The 22112-nt window shown below is 42.2% G+C and overlaps 1 protein-coding gene across 22 annotated transcripts in view; it reads left to right on the plus strand.

The window, feature by feature from the left end:
• The window catches only part of lmo7a (LIM domain 7a), a 48266-nt gene extending 30554 nt beyond the window's left edge, over positions 1-17712 (plus strand). For 4 of the 22 annotated variants that reach the window (XM_080290577.1, XM_080290578.1, XM_080290594.1 and 1 more), the window contains 23 exons: positions 277-300; positions 960-1074; positions 1916-2055; positions 2521-3202; positions 3618-3869; positions 4229-4343; positions 5380-5541; positions 6335-6519; positions 6635-6698; positions 7963-8019; positions 8283-8324; positions 9096-9124; positions 9624-9728; positions 11467-11553; positions 12009-12334; positions 12552-12608; positions 14189-14244; positions 14353-14544; positions 14965-15148; positions 15316-15651; positions 16323-16431; positions 16839-16941; positions 17031-17712. In XM_080290577.1, the coding sequence (XP_080146703.1) occupies positions 277-300; positions 960-1074; positions 1916-2055; positions 2521-3202; positions 3618-3869; positions 4229-4343; positions 5380-5541; positions 6335-6519; positions 6635-6698; positions 7963-8019; positions 8283-8324; positions 9096-9124; positions 9624-9728; positions 11467-11553; positions 12009-12334; positions 12552-12608; positions 14189-14244; positions 14353-14544; positions 14965-15148; positions 15316-15651; positions 16323-16431; positions 16839-16941; positions 17031-17053 (3445 nt within the window). In that variant the 3' untranslated portion in view covers positions 17054-17712. Of the gene's footprint in view, positions 1-276; positions 301-959; positions 1075-1915; positions 2056-2520; positions 3203-3617; positions 3870-4228; positions 4344-5379; positions 5542-6334; positions 6520-6587; positions 6699-7962; positions 8020-8282; positions 8325-9095; positions 9125-9623; positions 9729-11466; positions 11554-12008; positions 12335-12551; positions 12609-14188; positions 14245-14352; positions 14545-14964; positions 15149-15315; positions 15652-16322; positions 16432-16838; positions 16942-17030 lie in introns of all 22 variants that reach the window. The other 18 variants (XM_026145753.2, XM_080290583.1, XM_080290581.1 and 15 more) reach the window with 18 other exon arrangements.
• Positions 17713-22112: the final 4400 nt, after the last annotated feature.

Consider the following 22112-nt stretch of genomic DNA (forward strand, 5'->3'; position numbering starts at 1 on the left):
CAGAAAGCAGCCTTGTTTAGGGAAAGGTACACGTCTACACGCTTCCTCAGCCTAGTGTAACTTTAATCCTCTTGATATTAACAACAAAAACAAGCAGAGTCATGTCCTAGCTGGCCCTCTATACATTTGAAGCCCTCTTAGCTGTGAACGAGCTGGTGTGTAATAGCTTCTAATTGGTCTCAAGCTCTTGACCAAAGCTCTCACTGACTCACTGTCAAACTGCAGTCGGTATAAATGTGACTTTGTTGTCTGTGGCTTTTTTTTCTGGTTTCCTAGAGAGCGCCAAGAGGGTACAGACGGGTGAGTTTCTAAAAACAAAACAAAAAAAGTGGCACGTTTGCATTTGCTCTGCCCTCTTATGGTCGCACGCTGCTGCCTCCTGCTTTTTGTGCTGCTGTTCTCACTCTCTAGCTGCTAAACGCTGACACACAACATTGACTGTTTCACGGCTCAGAGCCAAGTTCAGGGTGAGGTGAGGGGAGGTGGGCTTTGCTCCACAAAGCTCTTTTGACACAGCTTACATATAATAGTAGTGGGTCCATGCCTAAACTGCAGTGTGTCCCAGTGAGAGTTATGACACACTGTATGTAAAACTTTACAGGTAGGTGAAGTTATTTAAGTTATTTCTCCATAAGGTGGGGCTTTAAAGACTTTTGCATGATGGGAAAGACTGTTACTAACCTGAGCTTATATCACCCTCAAGGTTTGGTGGTCAGCTGGTGTGCTGGGTTTGAATACTAACAAGTTACTGCAGATACCAAAAATATTAATGGCAGGTACCCAGTGGAACTGCAGTGTCTTCGTTATGTGTTTGTATTTACAGCTTATTTAACAGGATGGAAATACACAGGACTGTGCATGCATATCTGGAGTGGATTTCCACCTGTCAGCTAAACTTCTGATGCCTTTTGATCTTTGAAAAAAAAAAGTCTGCTTGATCTGCTTTTTTCCCCCCGCAGGAGTAAATCAACAAGTGATGTGCACGTCGACCCCGCGGTCATCCGGCAGGTTCGCTACGAAGAGCTGCAGAAGTATCGTGAGAAGGTTAAACAGAGCGAGGATAAGTGGCAGGATGTGAGTACAATGTGCACTGATATTTGAGGATATCTGTCAGCTGCCCACTCTTCTTGCTATATGATTCAAGACATGCCTGCTTGGGCAGAAAGAAGTTTGGTTGCAGTGCAGATGAGGCGAAAGATGAGTCACACAGATCTGTGAGATCCATATGTGCTACTAGGCGAACAGGGGAGCAGGTGCTTTGGTGTGTTGGATAGCTGCAGGGTGGAAAAAAGAACAGTTTGGATTGAAATTGTAGGTGTTCAGATGTTAACTAGAGCAGCACTGCCCTCTGGCTATGGACCTGCATCATTAAAAATTGTCGCAAGAATCACTACATGCACGAAAAAAGTAGAAATAATGTGAAATGAAGGAATGATGTAAGGAAGACTTAGTCGATTAACTCTGAAATTAACTCTCAAGTTACAGTGAAAATGGAAAGTAAGCTCCAAATGGCAGTGCTGCAGTAAATTTAAACACTGCTGATCCATTGTGCATGTTCATTCTTAGCAATAAAAAGTTAATAGTAATAAAAAGTTATACACATATACACTACAGGACTGGGCTAGTGTGGTGTCATAGCAAAATAATGGAGTCTTAAAGCAGCATTTGGGTCACACAGCCCCCAACACACAGGGGAAGTGAGCCGGGAGGAGCCTAAAGCACACAAATAGAACACCTTCAAATGGAGCCCTTTCTCTTTTTTCACATCTTTTTCTCCCTCCTTCTCAACTTCACTGTCCTCAGTTGTACACTTAGCTCTGCGCACACAATCAGTCTGCTTTATCTGCAGTACTTATAAATTGACTTTTTGAGATATGTTGCATGAGGTGATGAGGGCTTCTTCTTTGCACTGCAGGCCCTGAGCGACTGGAAGAGCCGACGTCGCAGTGTCAACTCTGATATAGTAAAGAAGAAGGAGGAAAGGGAGAAGATAGAGCAGATTACTTACGGCGGTGAGAAAAGGTCTAAGACCTTCAAGGAGATGCAAGAGGAGAGGTGAGGAAAAACACACAGGTCCAACAGACTTACTGCTGTAGTTGTTTTTCTGCTTTTAATTTCTGGTGATTCTGGTTTTCCTCAAAAAGGAACACTCACTACATTTATTCCTCTTTTAAACCCTTTCACCATCAGAGGGGAACCATTTGCTAAGGTAACCACATGAAAAAGTGTCTGTAATTAAGAGAGACTATGTGATTATTTGGGCAAGAGTGAATGAGGAGACCGTAATTGTGCACTGATTCACTGTGAAAGTGTTATTCAATCATGGCTTAGAACGTGCCGGTCATTTTATTTAAGTGCACATCGTTCTTGCCCTCTTATTTCTGCCCGTGCTCCGCTTTCTGCTGTCCTCGTTAACACTCCATGCCCCCACATTCATCGTTAACTTTATTCATCTAGTCCAATTTGTACCTATTTGCCTCTCATGTCCTCCCACCTTCTCTTCGTCTGTTCGCTCCACAGAGAAGGTAAAAGAAAGAGCAGCGTTGGCAGCCGTCTTGGATCTCTCTCTTTTTTAGACGACGACGACGACAACGTATTTGAAAAACCCGTCATTGCCCCACGTACCCGAGCTCTTCCTAGCCGAAGCTACACAATTGACACTTCCCAATTTTCCTATGAACCCCCCAAGCCCTCTGTGAATGACAAAGAACCTCCCATCGCTTCCCCAGCTACCGGCAGGGCTGCTTCCCCTCCCACTTCACTTGAAGTCGTGGACAGTCCCGCACTAAGCAGCTCCATCACGAACACCATCACTCCAAACAACTACAGCTCATTCAACCGCTTCCCGTCTCCAGAAGCTGTACCTTTGCAGAGGAGTACAGACTCAGAGCGCGCCAGCACAGCCAAGAAGCAGGAGGCCCCAACTGTTGTCTCCTCTTCTAGCTCCCTACCAAAGGTGCCTGAGCCAAGCCCTGCATTGTCTGGCACACAGACTGAGGTGAAGCCCCTCTCTTCTGGTCCTTTGCACACACAAGCACAGCCCAGCTCAATGGAACCCAAGCCTCCCGCGGTGTCTCGGGTTTCTTCCTCCCTGCCCAAGACCTACCAGAGATCGGATAGCGCACGTCTAACTTCAGTTGTCACACCAAGGCCCTTTGGGAGCCAGCCCTCACGCATCACATCTCTTCCCCGAGGCTTTACCGTGAGTACTAGATAGTTTTACAAGTAAACTACCAGCACAGCACAAGAACATCAAGAGGGAAGGATGTGTTTGTTTGGAAGTAAGAAATGTTTGGCAGGTAATTTGTTTTCACTACATCAGTATTGCCCAGGAGTCATATCTGATTACAGTGTGAATAATGGATGAAGCTGGTGGTTTTATTATGCTAACTCCACTACCAGAGCTGCTATTTTCAGACTATTCCACATTCATTACTAGTTACTCGTCAGGAAACTGTTTAACACATGTTTTAAAAAATAGCTGGTAACATAATTACCAGCTTTTTTAGAGTAAATTCTATCATTTTCTAATCAGCAGCCCTTTGCTGTTAAAGTTCATTTTACACTTTGTTGTAATTGAGCCTTAACGGCTGTGTTCTTTGCCACTCTACATGCAGCCCGCACAGACAGACGACTCACACAAGCGCGTCAATGGCAACGTCGATGTTTCTAAGAAGTCATCAGTGCCGAGTCGGTACCATCAGTTCATGACCTCTGAGGACGAAGCTCAGTCTAGCTCAGCACACAGCAGTGAAGAGGAGGAGGAAGAGGCGACTACGGGGAATAGCGTCAACTCTGCTCAGAGCGTCACACCTGTACCTCCACAGGTCAAGAGTGAACCTCCTGCTCCAGCCAAAGAAACCAGCCAGGTACTCGAATCTCCTCCTGCTGACAAAGCAGTAAAGCTTTTTTTGTTTTCTGTTGGTTACAATGAAAAAAACTGAACACGTTTCTTTTAGTGAATTTTTTAAATTTTCAGCATTATTAGTGTATCTTTAGCTTTGTGGTAAGTAGTCAGTAAAACTTAATGCATGAGCTCATTAGGAGTAGTGTAGTAGCTAAAGTATAGTAACAGGTTGGCATTTATTCAACAGCCATAAATGACTAATGGAAGGCTTCCCTGCCAAAGCAGGCCAACCCTGACAAGCATCTCCAGAGCAAATGGAAGTCAGCCCACATTTGTACTCTTAAAGTTCACCTCTACTCACCTATGTCGTCTGGTTTCTAGGAGAACTACTGTGAGATGCGGATCAGCCTGAACCAGAAGCCCAACAGCAGCAGAGATTTCGGTTTCCAGGCAGCCTGGGACTCAACAGGAGCTTGTGTCACATCTATCCAGCCAGGTAGCACTTCACAGGAATACTTTTTTTAAGGATTTGTATTACATAAGTAATATGTTTTTTTTTCCACCATCCAACATAATGTGTGAAAGTCAGCCAAACTGACAGCATTCGCAGTAAATAGGCCCCGAAGAAAATAGATCAGACACACAATGCAAGTTTTTCACTCTCACTAGAACTGACTGATCTGTTCACAGATACAGTACAGTGGTAATATTGACAACCAGCGCTCCGCTCTGTTACAGTTATCTGTCAGCCTCGGTCGGTTAGTTGTCAGCAGGTTTTTGAGTCCATTGCAGTGGCGATGCCTGACTCACTGTATGTAGGGCAGCTTCTATCTGGGTCAGATCTGCTGGGTCTGAGCCTCTCCTTCTACTGAGATTCCCCACCTGCACATCACAGCATGCCAAATAAATTAGTAAAGTAATACAAACAGCCCAAAGCAATACACGAATATAGCCTTGTCATACCTGCTTACAGCTTATTTCACTGTATCTGCAGACTCTGTATGGCGTAGCGCTTGATCTTTCATTTTATTCTTATTACCGCTTACACTTGTAAATGTGCCAGTGTTAGCATGCTGACACTGGCATGCTGATAAAGACGTTTATTAAAAAAATGCAGTTCAAACACTCCATAAAACACTTTTAACTAAAATTTGACATTATGATCTTCATGAAGCTGGAATGTGTCTCCAGGACTTCTACTGAAAATACAGGCATGTTTTATATGGCGTGAAGAGTAAGTATGACTCTGTAGCTTTTATCTGTTAGACAAAATAGATAGTGTGTACCTACATTTACATGTTACATGTTAACTGGGAAGAATAATGCTCATATAACATTGAATTGTTTAACTGTGAGCTTTTTTTGTAGGGGGATAAAACAGGTGGGATGAAATCTTGTCTTCCAAAAGTCAGTTTTAGTGACATTACATTCCCAGTTTTATATAAGAAACACAAGTGGGAATTATGATGGTCAAAACAAGTGTGGAATCAAGTAAAATTTCAGCTTATGACTCTGACCTGTGCCCACTGTAGGCAGCCCGGCTGAGATGTGCCAGCTTCAGACTGGAGACAAGGTGCTGACGGTGAACGGGCACAAGGTGGCAGACATGAGCTACACCGAGTGGAAGTCCCACATGGATGAGGCTCTGCAGGAGGGCAGTCTGGTCATGGATATAAGGCGTCATGGGCAGAACAGTGAGTAGTCTGAACCCTGCCTGTTTTTGCTTGCGTGACAGCCAGAGAAGGAAAGTGAAAAGTTTTTGAGGGCTGCATTCCCGGACTGGGAGCACTGCTTATGCTGCTTGGGTTGCTAAACAGTTTTGACACTCTAAATTGGTCTGTAGCCTGTTGTGAATTCATCCATAAATGAGCTCATGACAGGCTAAATGATGAAGGACTTGTGAGTTATCTTTGCTCATCTGGTGAAGAAAGACTGTTATTGTTTTGATTTCTGTGGGATTTTTTTTGTTTAATTGCTTCCCTCTTCCCCCTTATGTAGTTATTTCTTCTTTCTGCTCGCTATTCCACCCCAGTGTTTTTCCTTCTAGAGAACTAACCCAGCTCAGATCTACAGGCCTATAAGTGTGTGGTGTTTTCAGTGTTACTGTTACAGGTTTACTTTATTTTGGACTATCAGTGTCACATTAGTTCACACAGTATTGCTAACTTTAACTAACTCACAATATTAGTTAATTACAGGTGTCCAGTGGTTGTGAGCCTATTAGAAACGGTGTTTGGGTTAATGGGGGCTTTAATGGGCTGCATGGCTGGGGAAGGGGGTTACTCTGTCTCCCCCTGCTGCACTCTATAATAACAACATAACAGCGCGCTTATCCCCTTGCTTTATAGCTTTCTTTATGCAGACGTTGTATATGTTCACATATATAGAAGCCTGGCAACAAGAAAAAAACCAAAAAAACCCGCACAAAACACATGGTTTATGTGCAAACACATCATATTTTTATGCTGTTACATTGTCTGCGCGCAGACTGGGACAGAGTTCAACCTTCCCTGCCATTTAAAAGCCATAAGACCATCAATCTGACCAGTACGGATCATCCAATGCTTGTAGGTTCCCAAGAAAAAAGCACAATCAGCTCCAGCCTGGATTTTACTTCAAACACTCCAGCAGAAACGCTGACGTTCAAAGAGACCCCGGCTCATCCCGTTAGCGTAAGTGACTCAGAATCACCTTGACTGACTCAGACTTGATTAGCCTTTATTTCTGTATTGTTCCCCAGCCTGGTGGCTTTTTAATGAGTGTGCACCCCACGATGTCTCCCTGCAGGAAGTGGCTTCAAACGGAGTTAATGGAGGTTTCCGAGAGGAGCCGGTGACCATGAGGAAAAAAGGTAAAGAGCAGAGCGCACAGTCAGAAAGGTTATGAAATTGATCTTGATTATTTCTGGACTGAATACAAAAATACATCAGTAGGAGTTGCTGGTTTGACTTTGTCTTGTTTTTCACGTTACTTTGTACAGCTCCAAAAGAGTTGACATGCTGTGTAAAATGTGAAAAAACACACTGGAATGAGTTGCTAGTCTCATAAAACCGTATTTTATTCACAGTACAACACAGGAAGTATATCAAATGTTTTAACTGAGAAAATATCCCATTTTAAGAAAAAAGATAGTAGATCTTAAATTTGATGATAACAACACATCTCAGAAGTTTGGAGGGGGAAATGTAAGTGGTACAAAAGAAACAACTTGAGGAAAATTTTTAAGCTAACCCGATTTTACAGCAACAGATTAGTGACCTGACAGGGTATGGAAAGAGGATCTTAGAGAGGCAGAGCTTCTCGGCAGTAAAGATGAAAAACTGTCTACAAATTGTGGAACGATTTCATGTAAGTTTGTTTAAAATGGACTGATGCAAAGTGGAAAACTTTCCCCTGGTCAGGCAAATCGAACTTTGAAATTCCTGTTGGAAAACATGGATGCTGTGTCGTTGAGTTTAAAGAGAAGAAGGACCACGTGGCTTGGTATCAGCGCTCAGTTCTGATGGTGTGGGAGTGGATTATTGCTTATGGAACTGGTAGCTTGTACATCTGCCAAAAAGTATATCCAGGTTTTAGAGCAACAGCTTAAGAGTCAGACAATGGATTTTTCAGGGAAAGCCTTGCATAATTCTACAAAAAAGATGCTAACCCACATATTTGCAGCTAGTACAACAGTGTGGTTTTATAGTAGAAGAGTCCGGCCCTCAGCTGGCCTGCAGTTCAGACCTTTCACCACTGAAGACATTTGGAGCATCATGAAAATGAAAAACACAACAACAAAAAGACCCAGGACTGTTGAGCAGCTAGAGAAGTCCAACAACCTGTCTCCTCAGTTCCCAAATATTTATATGGCCGTGTCCTGACTTTTTAAGATGTGTTGCTTCCATCATACTCAAAATGAGCCTTTTTTAAAAGTGTCAATTTTCTTAGTTTAAACATTTTGATATGTTTTCCATTATGAATGCATTCTGTCTTTATTTACATTTTACATAGTGTCCCAACTTTTTTGGTTGTAATAGACTTTATCAGAATGACATGATCAGTATGTGCTGTTAGGTCAGGTTTAACTTATTTCTAATGTTTTTGTTGCATTCTGTTTTCCATCTCTCATGTAGAGTCAGAACCCATATCTTTGAAAAACTTAAAGCGGAGGTCAGAGTTCTTTGAACAAGGTAAAAAAACCAAAAAAACAAGGAAGGTTGAGCGAAGAGATGTAGGACAGTTCTTCGTATTTATTATGCTTTCTGTGTAACCTGGTGGCTGGATTCTCTATGCTTTTGTCTCTCTGAATTCCTCAGATTATTCGAGGACTTTTTGCATGTTTTCGTATCAATGGCAGCCTCGTGACTTTGATTTTTCGATGGCTCTGTTGTCTCATGTTCTCTCGTCTGGTGCCAGAGCTTAACCTTTATGCTGTGCCCCCTCCCTCCTTCAGGTGGCTCAGGGTCCAGTGTCAGTGCGCTGGTCTACCTCTGTGGTAAACAGGGCTGTGTGTGCATTGACCTCCTCACATTCACTTGGTACAGCCCGGGACCCTGACATGCTGCTCAAACCCAGAAAGATTGATGTTATTTTTAAGGAGGTTCTACTCAAAGACCTCCTGCAGATGAAATAAAAATAATCTGTGACATGACGCATTTCCCCTTAAGTTTGACAGCATTTCAGACACGGTTCCAGCACACCAACCACAAACACAAACCTTTGAATCCTGCTGTGCTTTGTGGTATTTTGGGATGGTGTCCAGGCTTAACACATGGTTACACTTTTCACTTTGCTGCAAGTTAAAAGCACTCTTGGCATGCATATTTCGAAGCATCTGTTGGCCTTTGAGACAGACCCCTCTCTGCTTGTGTGCATGCTGCTGGTTTCTTTGTGTTTCTTTTTTCTGGTTTGATCTTTTTTGTCATCACAATCAGTTTATTGGTTTTCCCATTCAGAACTATTGGGCCTGCATCCAATCCAAATGTTAACAAGTGGGTGAGCTTGAATTGAGAGAATCAATAAGCCTTAGTGGGTGAATGTTGACCGTTGCTGCTGGGGGGCTTTTTCTGAAAACATCAATTGTCATTTGCTTTGATTGACTGCTACCTGACTAAAAGATCAAGTTGAAACTTAAATAAGCCCGTCAACTTGGCGCTGTTGTGTTACATGTCTTGAGGGCTCGCTTGTGTATTTTTACATTATGTTTCACTGCTCTGCCTGTGCCTGCCTGGAGATATCGACTGAATGATTGTCTTTCTTGTTCTAGGAGGAGGATCAGAGCCTGCAGTGCCAGATGTGAGTAGTGTCAGTGCATAAAGGCCGGTTTTTGTCTCTTATGTTTGCTCTTCTAGTATGACAACATCTTTGAAAGCAGATACTGCAGTAATTACAAAGCCCAGAGCCGCTGTTAAGCCTCTCACATTGACTGCATTTGTAGTTCACTTTAGAGCCAGGTTCACACATCTTTTTCAGTCTTTTAGCATTTTAGTGACTCAACAGTGATTATAGGGAACCTTTTTTAGTGTAGCTTTGAAACCAGATAAGAAAATACAATAAATAAAGTACAGACGGTGCAGTGCAAGTGCATATTTGCAGTTTCATCTCACCTTCAGGAGCATGTAGAAATGTTGTGAAACAAGAGCAGATAAGTACTGGGTGTTTAAGAGATTATTATTTAAGTATCATCACATCTATATGGCACAAGCAGGCGGACTTCAAAGCAACAAAGTTCAGCGATAGTTTTGTACAACTGCGAGGTAAATTTGCTATGTGTGGTTTCCTTTTTTGCCTTCAGATACCGGTTCCCGTAATCACTCCCTCCAGTCGCTGGTCTTTTGACCCAGAAGAGGAGCGGAAAAGACAAGAGAAGTGGCAGAAGGAACAAGAGCGCCTCCTACAGGTATGTGAAGGTGTACTCTTGTATATTTAGTAATGTTGAGTTCAAGCACACAACACTGTCAGTTTATTTCTTCAGACTACAACAGCCTAGATCCCCCATAAAGATGACATTTGAAAACCTCCCCTTTACCCTTATTGATGAGTTTTTGCACCTCAGTATGTATCAAAAAAGACTAGTATGTACAGGCAGAAATCACTGTCATTAACTTCTGATTCACAGCCAGTCATTTTGGTCTGGAAGCCAGCCTGACATATCAAAGAAATCACTAATTTCGTAAAAGAGAAAGCAGGGTTACTCCTAGTAGGCGTCCAAAGGTGTAAAAGAGAAACGAATAAGAAAATTTCCCTCACACAGAGCAGTAAAGCATGGGTTACTGCATGAGGTGCAGCAGGAGGTGGAGGAGGAGTTGATGATAAGATTCTCATTGAGAGTGACCAGGAGGGACAGGATTAGAAGTGAGAGGGACAGCTGAGGCTGAGCGGTTTGGTGACAAAATTAGAGCGGCAAGGCTGAGATGATTTGGACATGTGCAGAGGAGGGATAGTGGATATATTGGGCAAAAGATGTTGAATATAGAGCTGCTAGGCAGGAAAGGAAAAAAAGAAGAGGAAGGACACAGAAGTTTTATGGATGCAATGAAGGAGGACATGCAGGTTGGTGTGACAGAGGAGGATGGAGGAGCATGAGCTGCTGTAGCAAACTCTAAAGGGAGCAACTGAAAGAAGATTTCATATCTTTCTTATCTTGCACTGTGAGAAACAGCACTGCAGTGAAAGTGTTTTTTTTCTTACAGTCTACTCAAATGCACCCCCTAATGGCTAAGGGCTAATTTCAGGACCTCACAGGCACTGATATGTACCTTTTTGATGCCACTCCATTTCTTAATCTGAATAAATAATATTAAAAACATATAAAGTAAGCCAATAAACACCTGCATCATTACATGAAGGTACAAAACTGTCCCCAGATGTTTAAAACTGGCTTCCATAAGGTAAAACCCCCCGTCAGAGGTTACAACCCAAGTGACAAACTATCATGTGTCCACAACACATTACGAGTTGAACTACACTCACTGTAATTACAGATGGGGTGGGGATATCCACTTATCCAGTTGAGGGTTAGTGGGGGGGGGGAAGAAACCTTAATTTAAAAAGACAAACCAGAATGAAGCCAAATCTTGACCCATTTAATGTGAACTGACTGTCTTTAAACGCCCCATCTGACAATTAGAAGTTACTGACATGCTAGGAAATCCTCAATTACGTCTGCTCTTAACAGGCTCAGAACAGAAGGAGACAGCACTCGAGCTTCTAAGTGTGCGCCGAGTATCCAACTTTAGTGTAGGAGAATCATGTCAAAACATTTTTCTGGGGGCCTATTTCTGGATGGAGATCAAAGGTGGTTATGCAGAGTGCCGTTGCAGCCGGGAAGGATTTTTAATGCTGGCAGGCTTGTTCCCTGTTGGTTAAGCAGCCTGATTTCATGATCTTCCAGCAGGACTTCCTGCTCTGGGCAGGTTTCCCTAGAATGTGTAGAATAGTTAGATAACACGTAAGTGAGCTGAGAAATCATCTGAACAATATAACAGCCACAATACCTAATTATTCTGTTTTAAAATTACATATGGAATCTATAATGAATAGAAGTTTCATGTGTTGTTTTAGAAAGAGCTTTGTATGTCTGACTGGATTAAATGAGATGACCTTTGACCTCACCTTCATTTTTTTTTTTTTTTTAGGAGAAATATAAGCGTGATCAGGAAAAGCTGCAGGAAGAGTGGCTCAAGGCTCAGCAGGCAATTTCTACAAGCACGGTCCCCAAACAGGTAACAAAAGTGTTTTGTTTTGTATTAATTATGAGCTGATAAATCAGCTGGAGAGTATTTAATGGTGGCAGTAAGTTGTGACTCATGGCACTAATTTATCTAAATGTATCCAAAGAGCTTTGATCTAAAATTGCTATAATTATGCATGGAGTATGTGGGCACGCTCTCTTGTATGTGACCCTTTAGAAATGGAAAGGGAGAGCAGAGCAGTGTCTAGTCATGTGAATGCTCACATAGTACATATATTTACTGCAGTGGCTGAAATCTTTCCAACTAATAGGTTTGCAACAAAAACTCCCCTCTACAATATAATTTCTAAAACCTCGCCACCTCGGGGGATGTGAGGAGTTTCTCCATCGTTGTCGCAGTTCCTCCTGGATGCTAATTAAGATTAAATTACTTGGTGCTCAAAAAGCTTCCTCTTCTCGTCCCTTTTCGTCTCTTGTCTCTGGTAGCTTGGGAGCCTGGAGGTGAACAACCACAGCAACAGCAGCACCGGCCCACACTCACCACTATCTCCCGTCAACCAGCCCACATCTCTACTGTGGGAAGAAGAAGAGCGAAAGAGGAAGGAGGAGCAGGAGCGCCAAAGGCAGGCAGAGGAGAAGAGGAAGAGGGAAGAGGAGGAGCGAGAACTGCTGCGTCTCCAGGAGCAGAGGATGAGGAAGGAAAGGCAGGAGCAGGAGGAAAGGAAGAGAAGGGAGGACGAGAGGAGGTTGCTGGAGGCAGAAGAGCTGCAGCGCAGAGAGAAGGAGAGAGCCTTTGAGCAGCAGCAGCAGTGGTCAGTAGAGCCACTCCTAATCCTGTGCTGCCCTGAATACTCAAACTCACATGTCTTTTGTATTCCTTGACTCACCATCATGCTGATAATAACACATTTAACCAGCTTTACTGTCTGTGCATTAACATGTGCAACTAATGTGTTTGCATGTGCTTTATCCCTCCTTTGTGTGGTACTCATCATCCCACCTCTCTGCACACAATGCCTTTCACCAAAGGGCCACTAGCTCCCACGGCTTTCCTTATGCCCAGCCTTCACTCACCTATGCAGACAGGTTAGTACGAGAGAGCGAGAGCAGCTGGACCTCTTCCTGTTTATAACCTGTTAACCATGCTTTCTCTGCAACATGCTTTTGATATCATTGCTCTACAATAACTGCAGTTTGATGTGTTGAATACTTAGTTGACTATCCTTATTTAGCATGCATGAGATGCATACACACATAATTAATTAAGACAGATTATATTGGATTGGATTTAACAACAGTCTGTGGAACTCATGAGCGTAACCCCCCATTATAATTTGGTATAAGCTATACCAAATTATAATGAAACATGCCTATAAATATACAAATAGAATAAACATACAATAAAGTATGTACATATTTATGCAGTTTTATATGCACAAAACAAATGCTTCTTCTTACAACAACAATATAGTTTGATTAGAAACCTTTACAAAGTAGATTATTTACAGTTGTCATTATTGGGTAATTAGCCCCAAATCATTTTCAGCTCTAGATTTTTACATTGTTAGACCAGCAAACATGTTGTCCTTTCCGAAACAGTACGGAAAGATGATATGGAGAAAGTAATCAAACCGCTACATTTATAACAAAATTAAATCCATAAAATTAGAAGAGGTTCAGTCCTTTTAAATGATTGACAGACTTTTAGTGGCTAGTGTTGTGTGATCCTTCTGAGGCCTTTATTTAAAAAAAGAAAATGGGTGCCTTTGAGAGTTTATCTTCAAATTAACCAAACAGTTAAAATATTTTAAAGAAAATATTTACAACTGGTGCTCGTATTAAACTTGTATCAGAGATATGAGAGGAAAAAAACTTTGCTGTGCAGAAAGGAAATTGGTACAAAATTCACAGTTTCCCAGTGAACAGCTAAATGTTGCACTGCAGAGACAAATCAAAGGCAGAGTTGTGTAGCCACAGTCATATTAGAGTGGTTGAAGATAATGTGAGGGCATATGTCCCTAAAACTGAAGCTGAACCTGAGTGGGGACATTCAAACAGGATAGTGATCCTAAGAACAAATGTAAATCCACCAGGATTCTTACCAAGGATGGAATAAACTAGGCATTAAGGACCAGGAATAAAAACAAGCACAGATTTGACCTCGTGGGGGATTTGAAGTCAAGCAGTGCATGCAACAAAATCAAACATCTAGCAACTAAAGAAAGAATCTATATAATCTGTAATCTGTGAACTCATTTGTTAAATCATTTGCAATGTGTCTGTTCTGCTTCTCATAAAGCGAGAACTGTAATCCTGCATTCCTGAACGCCCACACAAATGGAACCATTTAATTATTTATACTGTATTTATTATTATAGGATTTGTGGGAAGCGGGAAAGAAGGTCAAAGGGGATACAAGGTAGAGGGGAGGCAGAGAGTGCAGGAGTCGGAGGGAAAAAGGAAAAATACACAAAGTTTTAAGATGAATGCTACATTACCAGCTGACATGCTGTGACACTTATCGCCTTCTATATTATACCATCTGACATATAACTATGATCCATACAAAAAGACATGAATTCCCTCACACTTGTACACAAAAGTGAAACATCTGCTAGAACTGAAAAGTAGTGTTGTTCATGTATGTTTTGAATTTTGTTCGACAGGACAAAATCCAAATCATCCCCTCAGCTCGACGAAGAGGACAGACCTCAGAGAAAAGGTCAGCCTTCTTAATTCATTAGGGGCTTTGTGTGTGTGTGTGTTGTGGTGGTTGTGGAGGTGGGAGAGGGTGTTTTAAATGACTCCACGTACACATTTTGTTGCACAGATGTATACCTGTGTGGGTTGTACCCTGCTGTAGGTGTGCATGTACCCCCGGGGGGCATGGCTCAGCGGCTGCTGGAAGAACAGCTGAAGAAGGCACATGACAGAGTTTACCAAAGTCAGAAGGCTGCATCTGAGCTGGAGCTGGAGCGCAGGAACATCCTCCATGCCATGAGATACAGAGAGCCGGAGAGAGGTGGATTTTAGCCCCCTAAAGCGCCGTTTCTCGTCGTTTTAATGTGAAACTCCCGTTACGATCAGCCGATCAGTCAATCGAGACATTTCGTTAACTCTAACTCTAAACCTACAGATGTTTGATTTGCAGCTGACCAGACAAATGACGAACCAATCAGCCATGTGGCCAGAAAATGACATGCAGCAAAAGCAATTTAACTTATTGATTACAGCATGTTTTCTTTCAGATCAATGACTTTTTCATCCATAATTTAGTCATATCTTGTCTCATCAAGCCAGACTGTGGAAAACAGATACTTATATCATCCTCATCTAATTCTGTCTGCCCCACGACTATTCATTTTGTTCCTCCGCCGATCACCAGTCATGATTTTTTTTTTCCATCGATAATGTTTCCTCTGTCTGTCCTCCCACCTGGCAGTGACCTCAAGCGGAGCCGCTGAGAAGAAGGACCAGCAGCCTGCATCTCAGGCTGAGCTGGAGCGGCAGCAGATCCTCAATGAGATGAAAAAGAAGACGTCATTGCTGACGGACAACAGCTGGATCCGCCAGCGTTCTCCCGACACTTCCACCAACAAGGAGAGGGACCTGCCACCTATGCGCAGGTACAGTAATACCTCATTAACTTTGGTGCGATGGTGGCGGTTGGCTCTTTTCTGTTACTACTGTCCTGTTTTTTTGAGTTGGGTGTAAAAGTTAAGTTGTCAGTCAGAAGGTTCGACTGCTTTTTCTAACTGGCTAACATGGGGTGTGGCTTGGGTTGGCTTTGCAGAGGCGATTCTCTTGACAACTTGGACACCTCATACAACTCCTGGCGTTCGTCATCGAAACCCCGAAGCGGTTCTTTTGCCCAAAACTACTTTCGGCCTCACTCTGCCCTTTCTGGCAGCACATCCTTTTATGGTGGGGGGCCGCGGGCTCAGCGGTATGGTTCCACTTCCACTCTGCCTTCTTCCTATTCCATGGGCTCACTCCGAAGTGGGGCAGGATCCCATTTGGTCCCTTGGTCCAGGCAGTCGCCTTCCCCTTCACCTTCACCCTCTTCTCCTTCACCCATCAACTCTCCAGAACCCACGGCTGAGGCAGACGCTCCTCAGCAGCACAGCAGGTAAAACCAGAAATGAAGCTTTGCTTAATGCTGCCTCTAACAACTCACTGGTACATCTGGGTTGCGGTATTTAAGGCGTTGCTACTCAGCCGTGCAAAAGTGGTGGCAAAGGGTATTTCTCTTTTTCCTTTATGTCACTCCTTTTATGATGTAATGTTTCTTTTGATGTGCTTTTTTATAGATCACACAGTAGCATAATTCACTTTAACTTATGTGTGGAATACAGCAGATGCTAGTTTAAGTTTAGCCATGTTTTTGTGGATTACACGAAAGTTTGTCAGTGATCATGTCCAAACACCTGAGAGACAAAGAAAGTCCAAAGGTTGCCTGAAGGTTATCTTAAAGAAGCTTGTTCACTTCCTAACACCCGAGTTTCCCAACCTTTATGAAAATTCACAAGTGTTTCCCTCGTGTCATTTTTGTTGCCATAAACAGTATTTTGCGTGTGACACTAAATGACACTGTTTTAATGAGCCTTTGTCATTTCAGCAGTGCTGTTTCAACAGGTTAACATTTGCCAGCTTGCCAAAGTGTCCGTCTGTCTAACCCTGGTTTGAACCAGTGTTGGCGTGTGTTTTGTATGTGTGTATGTGCATATATGTGTGCATTCATACATGTGTCATGTATGTGTGCTTGGCTCTGAAATGACAGCTGTGCGTTCTGTAATTCAGGTCAGTGAGTGGAAAGAAAATCTGTACGTTCTGTGAAACCCCGCTGGGAAAGGGAGCAGCCATGATCATCGAGTCCCTTGGGCTCTGTTATCATTTGGGTTGCTTTAAGGTGAGAGCTGGACTCCGGTCAGCCGCGGAGCACATCGGCCGCCGATCCTCAAAAACTAACTTGATCGCCTCAGGCTCTTTAGTTTGTTTTACTAACCTGGTGAATCCTGGTGAATGTCAATCCCCTGATCCCTTTATTGAGAAAAAGAAACTAAATCCTGCAAGATCAACTATTCCCTTTGCTTTTTTTTTTATCAGCAGTCTAATCTAGTTGTTGTTGTTTCTTCTGGGAGCTGCGGTGACCTTTATCTGAAAGTTAATCCACTGTGTCAGCCTTCATCTCTTGATTCTCATCCTTCTCCTTTAATACACAGAATCACGGTCTAGATTTGTCTGTCCTCATCACTCCTCCTTTGGTCACGTTTACTGATTCATTCCTCAATTCTTCTCCTTCCCAAACTTCCTCAGTGCATCGACTGTAAGTCTGACCTTGGAGGATCAGAAGCCGGGGCTGAAGTCAGAATACGAAACAAGCAGCTCTACTGTAACTCCTGCTACATGCGAGTCAAAAGTGAGTACTTTCTCGAGCTGATCATCAGTGGGTGGTGTTGTTCTCGCCTTCCTCCCATAATCGGTCGCTTTTTTCCCCTCTTCTTTTAGCTGGTCAACCAACATCTATGTGACGTGACTGTACTCCAGCAGATTGATGAAGAGACTACTTCCGACAACAACCCTTGAATTTTAAAGTGAACATTGAAGCCATTGCAATTAACCGGGACACTTGGTTGGGACGTATCGCTGTTTATGATTCTGTTAAAACCCCAGGCGATGCCTTGATGAGAATCATATTTGTTTTTACAGTGTGTGATTAAGGGAGGGACGCTTGCAAAGTAGTTATCAGCTTTTGTGTTTATATCCTATTAAGCAGCACAATTGTACAGAGTGTAAGGGTTCTGCATGCGCCGGAGTTTTTAAACGTTTTAGCCACAAAACTAGTCGAGCTATTAACTGTCTACCAGATTCCAGATGAAAGTCCTTTTTGTTTCTAAACTTTGCTTAGATACTGAGAGAAAATCCTGCAGGATCATCCTCCTCATTTTCACGCTTCTTTTCCCACCAACTATTGTGTTATAAAAATCTGTGTCAGCCAAGGTATTGGTATCATGTCTATGTGCCTTTTTATTTGTAATTAAGATTACTAAAATACTGCAAAATGTCATTTGCATTTGTCTCAAGTTTTCAGTGATGGAGTATTGCACACATAAGCAGGTTTCTATGTAAAGAATATACGTCACACTGATTAGGCAAACATAACAATGTAAATAAAAATAACTAAATGCTCCCCACGTGTTACGTCGTTCTTTTTTTTTTTTTTTTGTTCTCCATCTGTTAAATTGCATAATACTGTGTAATGATATTCCTGGGTACAGTGGGATGCAAGGACTCTTCTGCCTCTATAATCAGAAATCATTATACTCATCTTTCTCTGTCTGTCCCTCTCATTTTCTGTTTCGCTGTAGCTCCACGGTCATAATGAAAGGAATTTCAATGAGCTTTTGTGCTAAGGTTCAGAGGACCTGCCTGCTCTGTGTTCTCCAAAGCCAATTTGTCATGCATATTTTATTCAGTGCATGCATTACATTTGATTATACTTTGATTGTCTATTTTCTCAATGTATTCTGTCATTTTATCTCTACTGCATAAATATACAAGGAATATTCATACAAGAAGGAGCTTCCAAATGTATTTAATCTGCAGGGGAAGAAATTGTCCTCACCCACCCTACACCCCGCCCGCGACCAAATGGAAATAAGCCCAATTCAAGCAATATACTGTATGGAAATAAGCTGGACTGAGCATAAATTGGCTCTGTCTTCTTGAGGTGAAGCACAAACAGCCCCCGGAGGTGCACATCTCAAATTCTTAGATTCCCTTTTTAGATTTTTCTTGGCGCTCTTCTGGGAGAGAGATTTTAATCCTAATGCTTAGAAAACAAACACAGCCTGAATGGCGCCGAGTGCCTGAGAAATCTGAAACCCTGAATAATATGTATCCCCGTCTTTTTCCTCTAAAGCAACAGCCACAACCTGTGGTTTGGGAAGGTTTTGACATGGAGAATCATATAACTGTGTGTGTGCGTGTGTTTGTGTGCACGCACTGAGGCTCACAAATAAAAGGAACGCTTGACTGCTCAGAAAAAATGAAGTCTGTAAAGAGACGGAAAGGCCTCTTCTACCTTCCTTTAAAAAGCTATTCCTAACTACAGGAATGGCTTTTTTCAGGATTTTTCAGGATTTCTAGGGAAGAACATGTGATGAATTTTTTTTTTCTCTCTCTCTTTTGTTTTCTTTTCCAGCCTTGGTGTCACAACGGGAGAGATTTAGTCATTCTTTCTGATTGGGTGCAATTTGCCCCCTTCAGTACCTGAAGGGGGCACTGTGCTATAAGAGTTTTCACCAAGAAGGACTAAATTCTCTTTCATCTGCAGCTGCTGTTGCTTGCACTGCTGAGTATGATATCCAGAATCAGAGAGGAAGTGATGCTGCCACAATCATTTAAAAGCAGAACTCTATTTGCAATGTGCTTTAAATTTTGGAGCTTCATTTCTAAATAAATGACCCTCAATGTTTTGGTTGACGCTGTGCAAAGACAGCTTTGGCGAGCAGCACCTGTTGCAATTTGCCATTTTAAAGCAAAATGCTTTTCGCACATTTTAGAGAAGCCATCAAGCACTAATTCACCTGCAGCTTGAACTGATGCTATAATTAGTCACGTAATTGCAGACACTGTCTCACCAGACCATGGCTTGCAGGCACCATGTGTAAAGAGCAAAGTGCTGTCACGCTTTCAATTAACCACAGGGATTAAAGAAAATGCACTTCAGGTAAATCTATAAGTTCCCAGCACATCAGTATGGACCCGTGAGGCTGCTCCTCATTCATAATAGCACGGCTTTTTAAGAAGCAGTGGAGAATCTTTAAGCAGAAAAGGTGTAGCAATTTAGTAAATCAGTAAAAAGTCAACAGCGTTTATGCAGGCTGTGATTACGTTATGATTACAGCTCTGCGGGCTACATAAATGATGACTGTGCTGGATTGGTTTAATTGCAGCACATGTCTGTGGTGGTGGAAATGATTAGAAAATGTTACTAGATTAAACTGAATGTGGTGCATGTAACTCTCATTCATAGTAAGTATCTGTAAAGGCCACAGCAGCCGTTGAGACGTGTATAGGTTTCATCCATATACAGTCATCCAAAAAAAGAAATGCATTCTTTTTTCAGTCCTGAGGTTTTATAAATCATCTGGTTTTTATCATGGCCTAACATCACTTAACTACAACGTCAGATGAACAATTACACATACATGATGAAATTATTTATTTAACACAAATGAAACCTAACTGCAGAAGCAGCGTGTGGAAATACTAAGTGCACCCTGTGATTCAGTAGCTTGCCTTTAGCAGCAATAATTTGATTGTTTACTGTATGACTCCGTCTCTCACATGTTGTGGAGGAATTTTGTCCCAGTCTTCTTTAAAACATTGCATCAGTTCATGGAGGTTCAGGAGCAGTTGTTCATTGAGCATTGGCAGTGACCCATTGAAACATCTGGATTCTTATCTTTTTCAGACATTCAGCTGTAGATTTGCTGCTGCGCTGGAGATCACTGTCCTGAAGTAGCTCTGCACATTATGATCAAACATCTTCACTTCTTGTCTGTCATACATCCAAAGACAGAAGTCTGGTTGTTTTGTTCAGACACAATTTTACCAGGCCTAACCCGTGTTGCCATGTTCTTTTTGGAAAGAAGAAGCTTTCTCCTGGTAGTCCTTCCAAACCAGCCATATTTGTTCAGCTTTAATCTAATTGCACTATCATGAATTGTAACAGTCTGAAATGCATCTCTTGGGTTTTTTGCAGTTTCTTTGAGCATTGCATGGTCTCACCATGGGGTGAATTTGCTGGGACCTCCACTCCTGGGAAGATTGGCAGCTATTTTAAATATTTTCCAATTGTAAAAAGTCTTCCACACTGCAGAAAGATGAACATCATATTTGTTTAGAAATGGCCTTTTAAACCTTCCCATATTGATGCACACAACAGTTTCTTCTGTAAGATCAATGCTGATGCACACCTGAATGCTTCAGACCAGCAAACTATCAAAACTCCTACTATAATAGAGACACTCACACTCGCTGCTGATCAGTTAATCAACGTACCCTCTTAAACCAGGTGGAGGCAGTAAGGATCTACTTAGTTTTTCACATTGATTCTGCAATTTGGTGTAATTTTGCTAATTTTTTATGCCCTGATTTGTAGAAGCTTAGAATTTAAAATGGGTGTACTTTCTTTTCCCCAAGTGTACAGTACATGTACACATTATATTCACACATGGCGTTTCCCATTTTTTAATGGGTTTCCAATTACCTTATCTTTCAGTCATTGGACTATTACGAGTGTGTAAAATTGGTACTTTAGCATACACAGTCTGGGAAAGCATGACCAGGTTCAGTAGTTGCAGCCTTGTTAATGTCACCTGCAGTAACTGTGTTAAATAAAAATCTATTGAAGGAGTAACAAACCATACCAGCACTTCCTCTGTTCATTATGCAAAGCACAGCTGGCTGTTTTGTTGACTGACAACAGCTTATCACCTCGCTTCTGCAGACATGAAGTCATTTTTTCAACTAGATCCCTACTCGTCTTCATTGCTCTAATCCCTGACTCACAAAGGGCAATGTTGATTCAAAAGCGACTCAGCTTTATAGGCAAAGGTCTTTTTTCCCTCTCCCCCACCTTTTTATTCAATAAGACAAGATTCCCATGGATGTCTAAAGTAGTGTGAGGTAAATATGACACATTGACCAGAGCAGGTTAGTTTTCTTTATATGATGAACATGACTCACTGTGAGCAGTGCTCTCCCACTCGTATTTAAGGTTTCTTCTTTTATTAAAGAGCAGTATCTTTGCTAGGAAAAAGACTACCGACTGAAAAACGTAATTATCCAAGACATGAAAACAATAAAAAGCAAAGTATTTCTTCTCATCTTCCAATCAGGACCACGAACATCCGTGATTTCGCTCGATGTCCTTAAAGAACACTGATTGATTTTTGTTTCCTCTGGATAGTGGATGAGAAAGGAAAGCTACCACTGGTGACAAGATGCATTTGAATTGCTTTTCCAGTTGGCAGGGAAAAGAAAAGGAGTGCAGAAAGTGTTACACGTCTCTAAAATGATAAGACTACATGGTCACAGCTGGGGCACCCTGATATGCTTGAGACCGCAATATGCCGGAGGTGACAAGGGACCAAGTTTTCTGTCCTCATATTAATTCATCGTGCCTCTGCCTTAAATCTGAGCGTGAGTTAGAATACAGATTTTCAGTTAAGCATTTTCTACTCTTTATGTGGTGTTTTTGTGTGTATGTTTTGAGCAGCAGAAGAAGAACGGAGGAGCACAGTCATTTGCCAAGACTGAATTTGATCAAATCCACATGCGAGGGGTTATGCTCTACTCACATTTTCTATTTGGAGTCTGCCGGATGCTGCTGCACTATTCATCAAAGTAGCACTACCTCTCGGTCTGCTGTATATGCTCAAGAATTGTCCTGACAGGAGGACAGATGTGTGCAGCAGTACATGTGAGTGCATGTCACCTTTCCATAAATTGCCAAGTCTCTGTTCCCTTCGCTTTGTGCTTACTTGTCGCCCAGGATTGAAGTTAATTAGGATTTTATCA

The sequence above is a fragment of the Astatotilapia calliptera genome, chromosome 16 (genome assembly GCF_964374335.1).
Source record: "Astatotilapia calliptera chromosome 16, fAstCal68.1, whole genome shotgun sequence".
Classification (NCBI taxonomy): Eukaryota; Metazoa; Chordata; class Actinopteri; order Cichliformes; family Cichlidae; genus Astatotilapia; species Astatotilapia calliptera.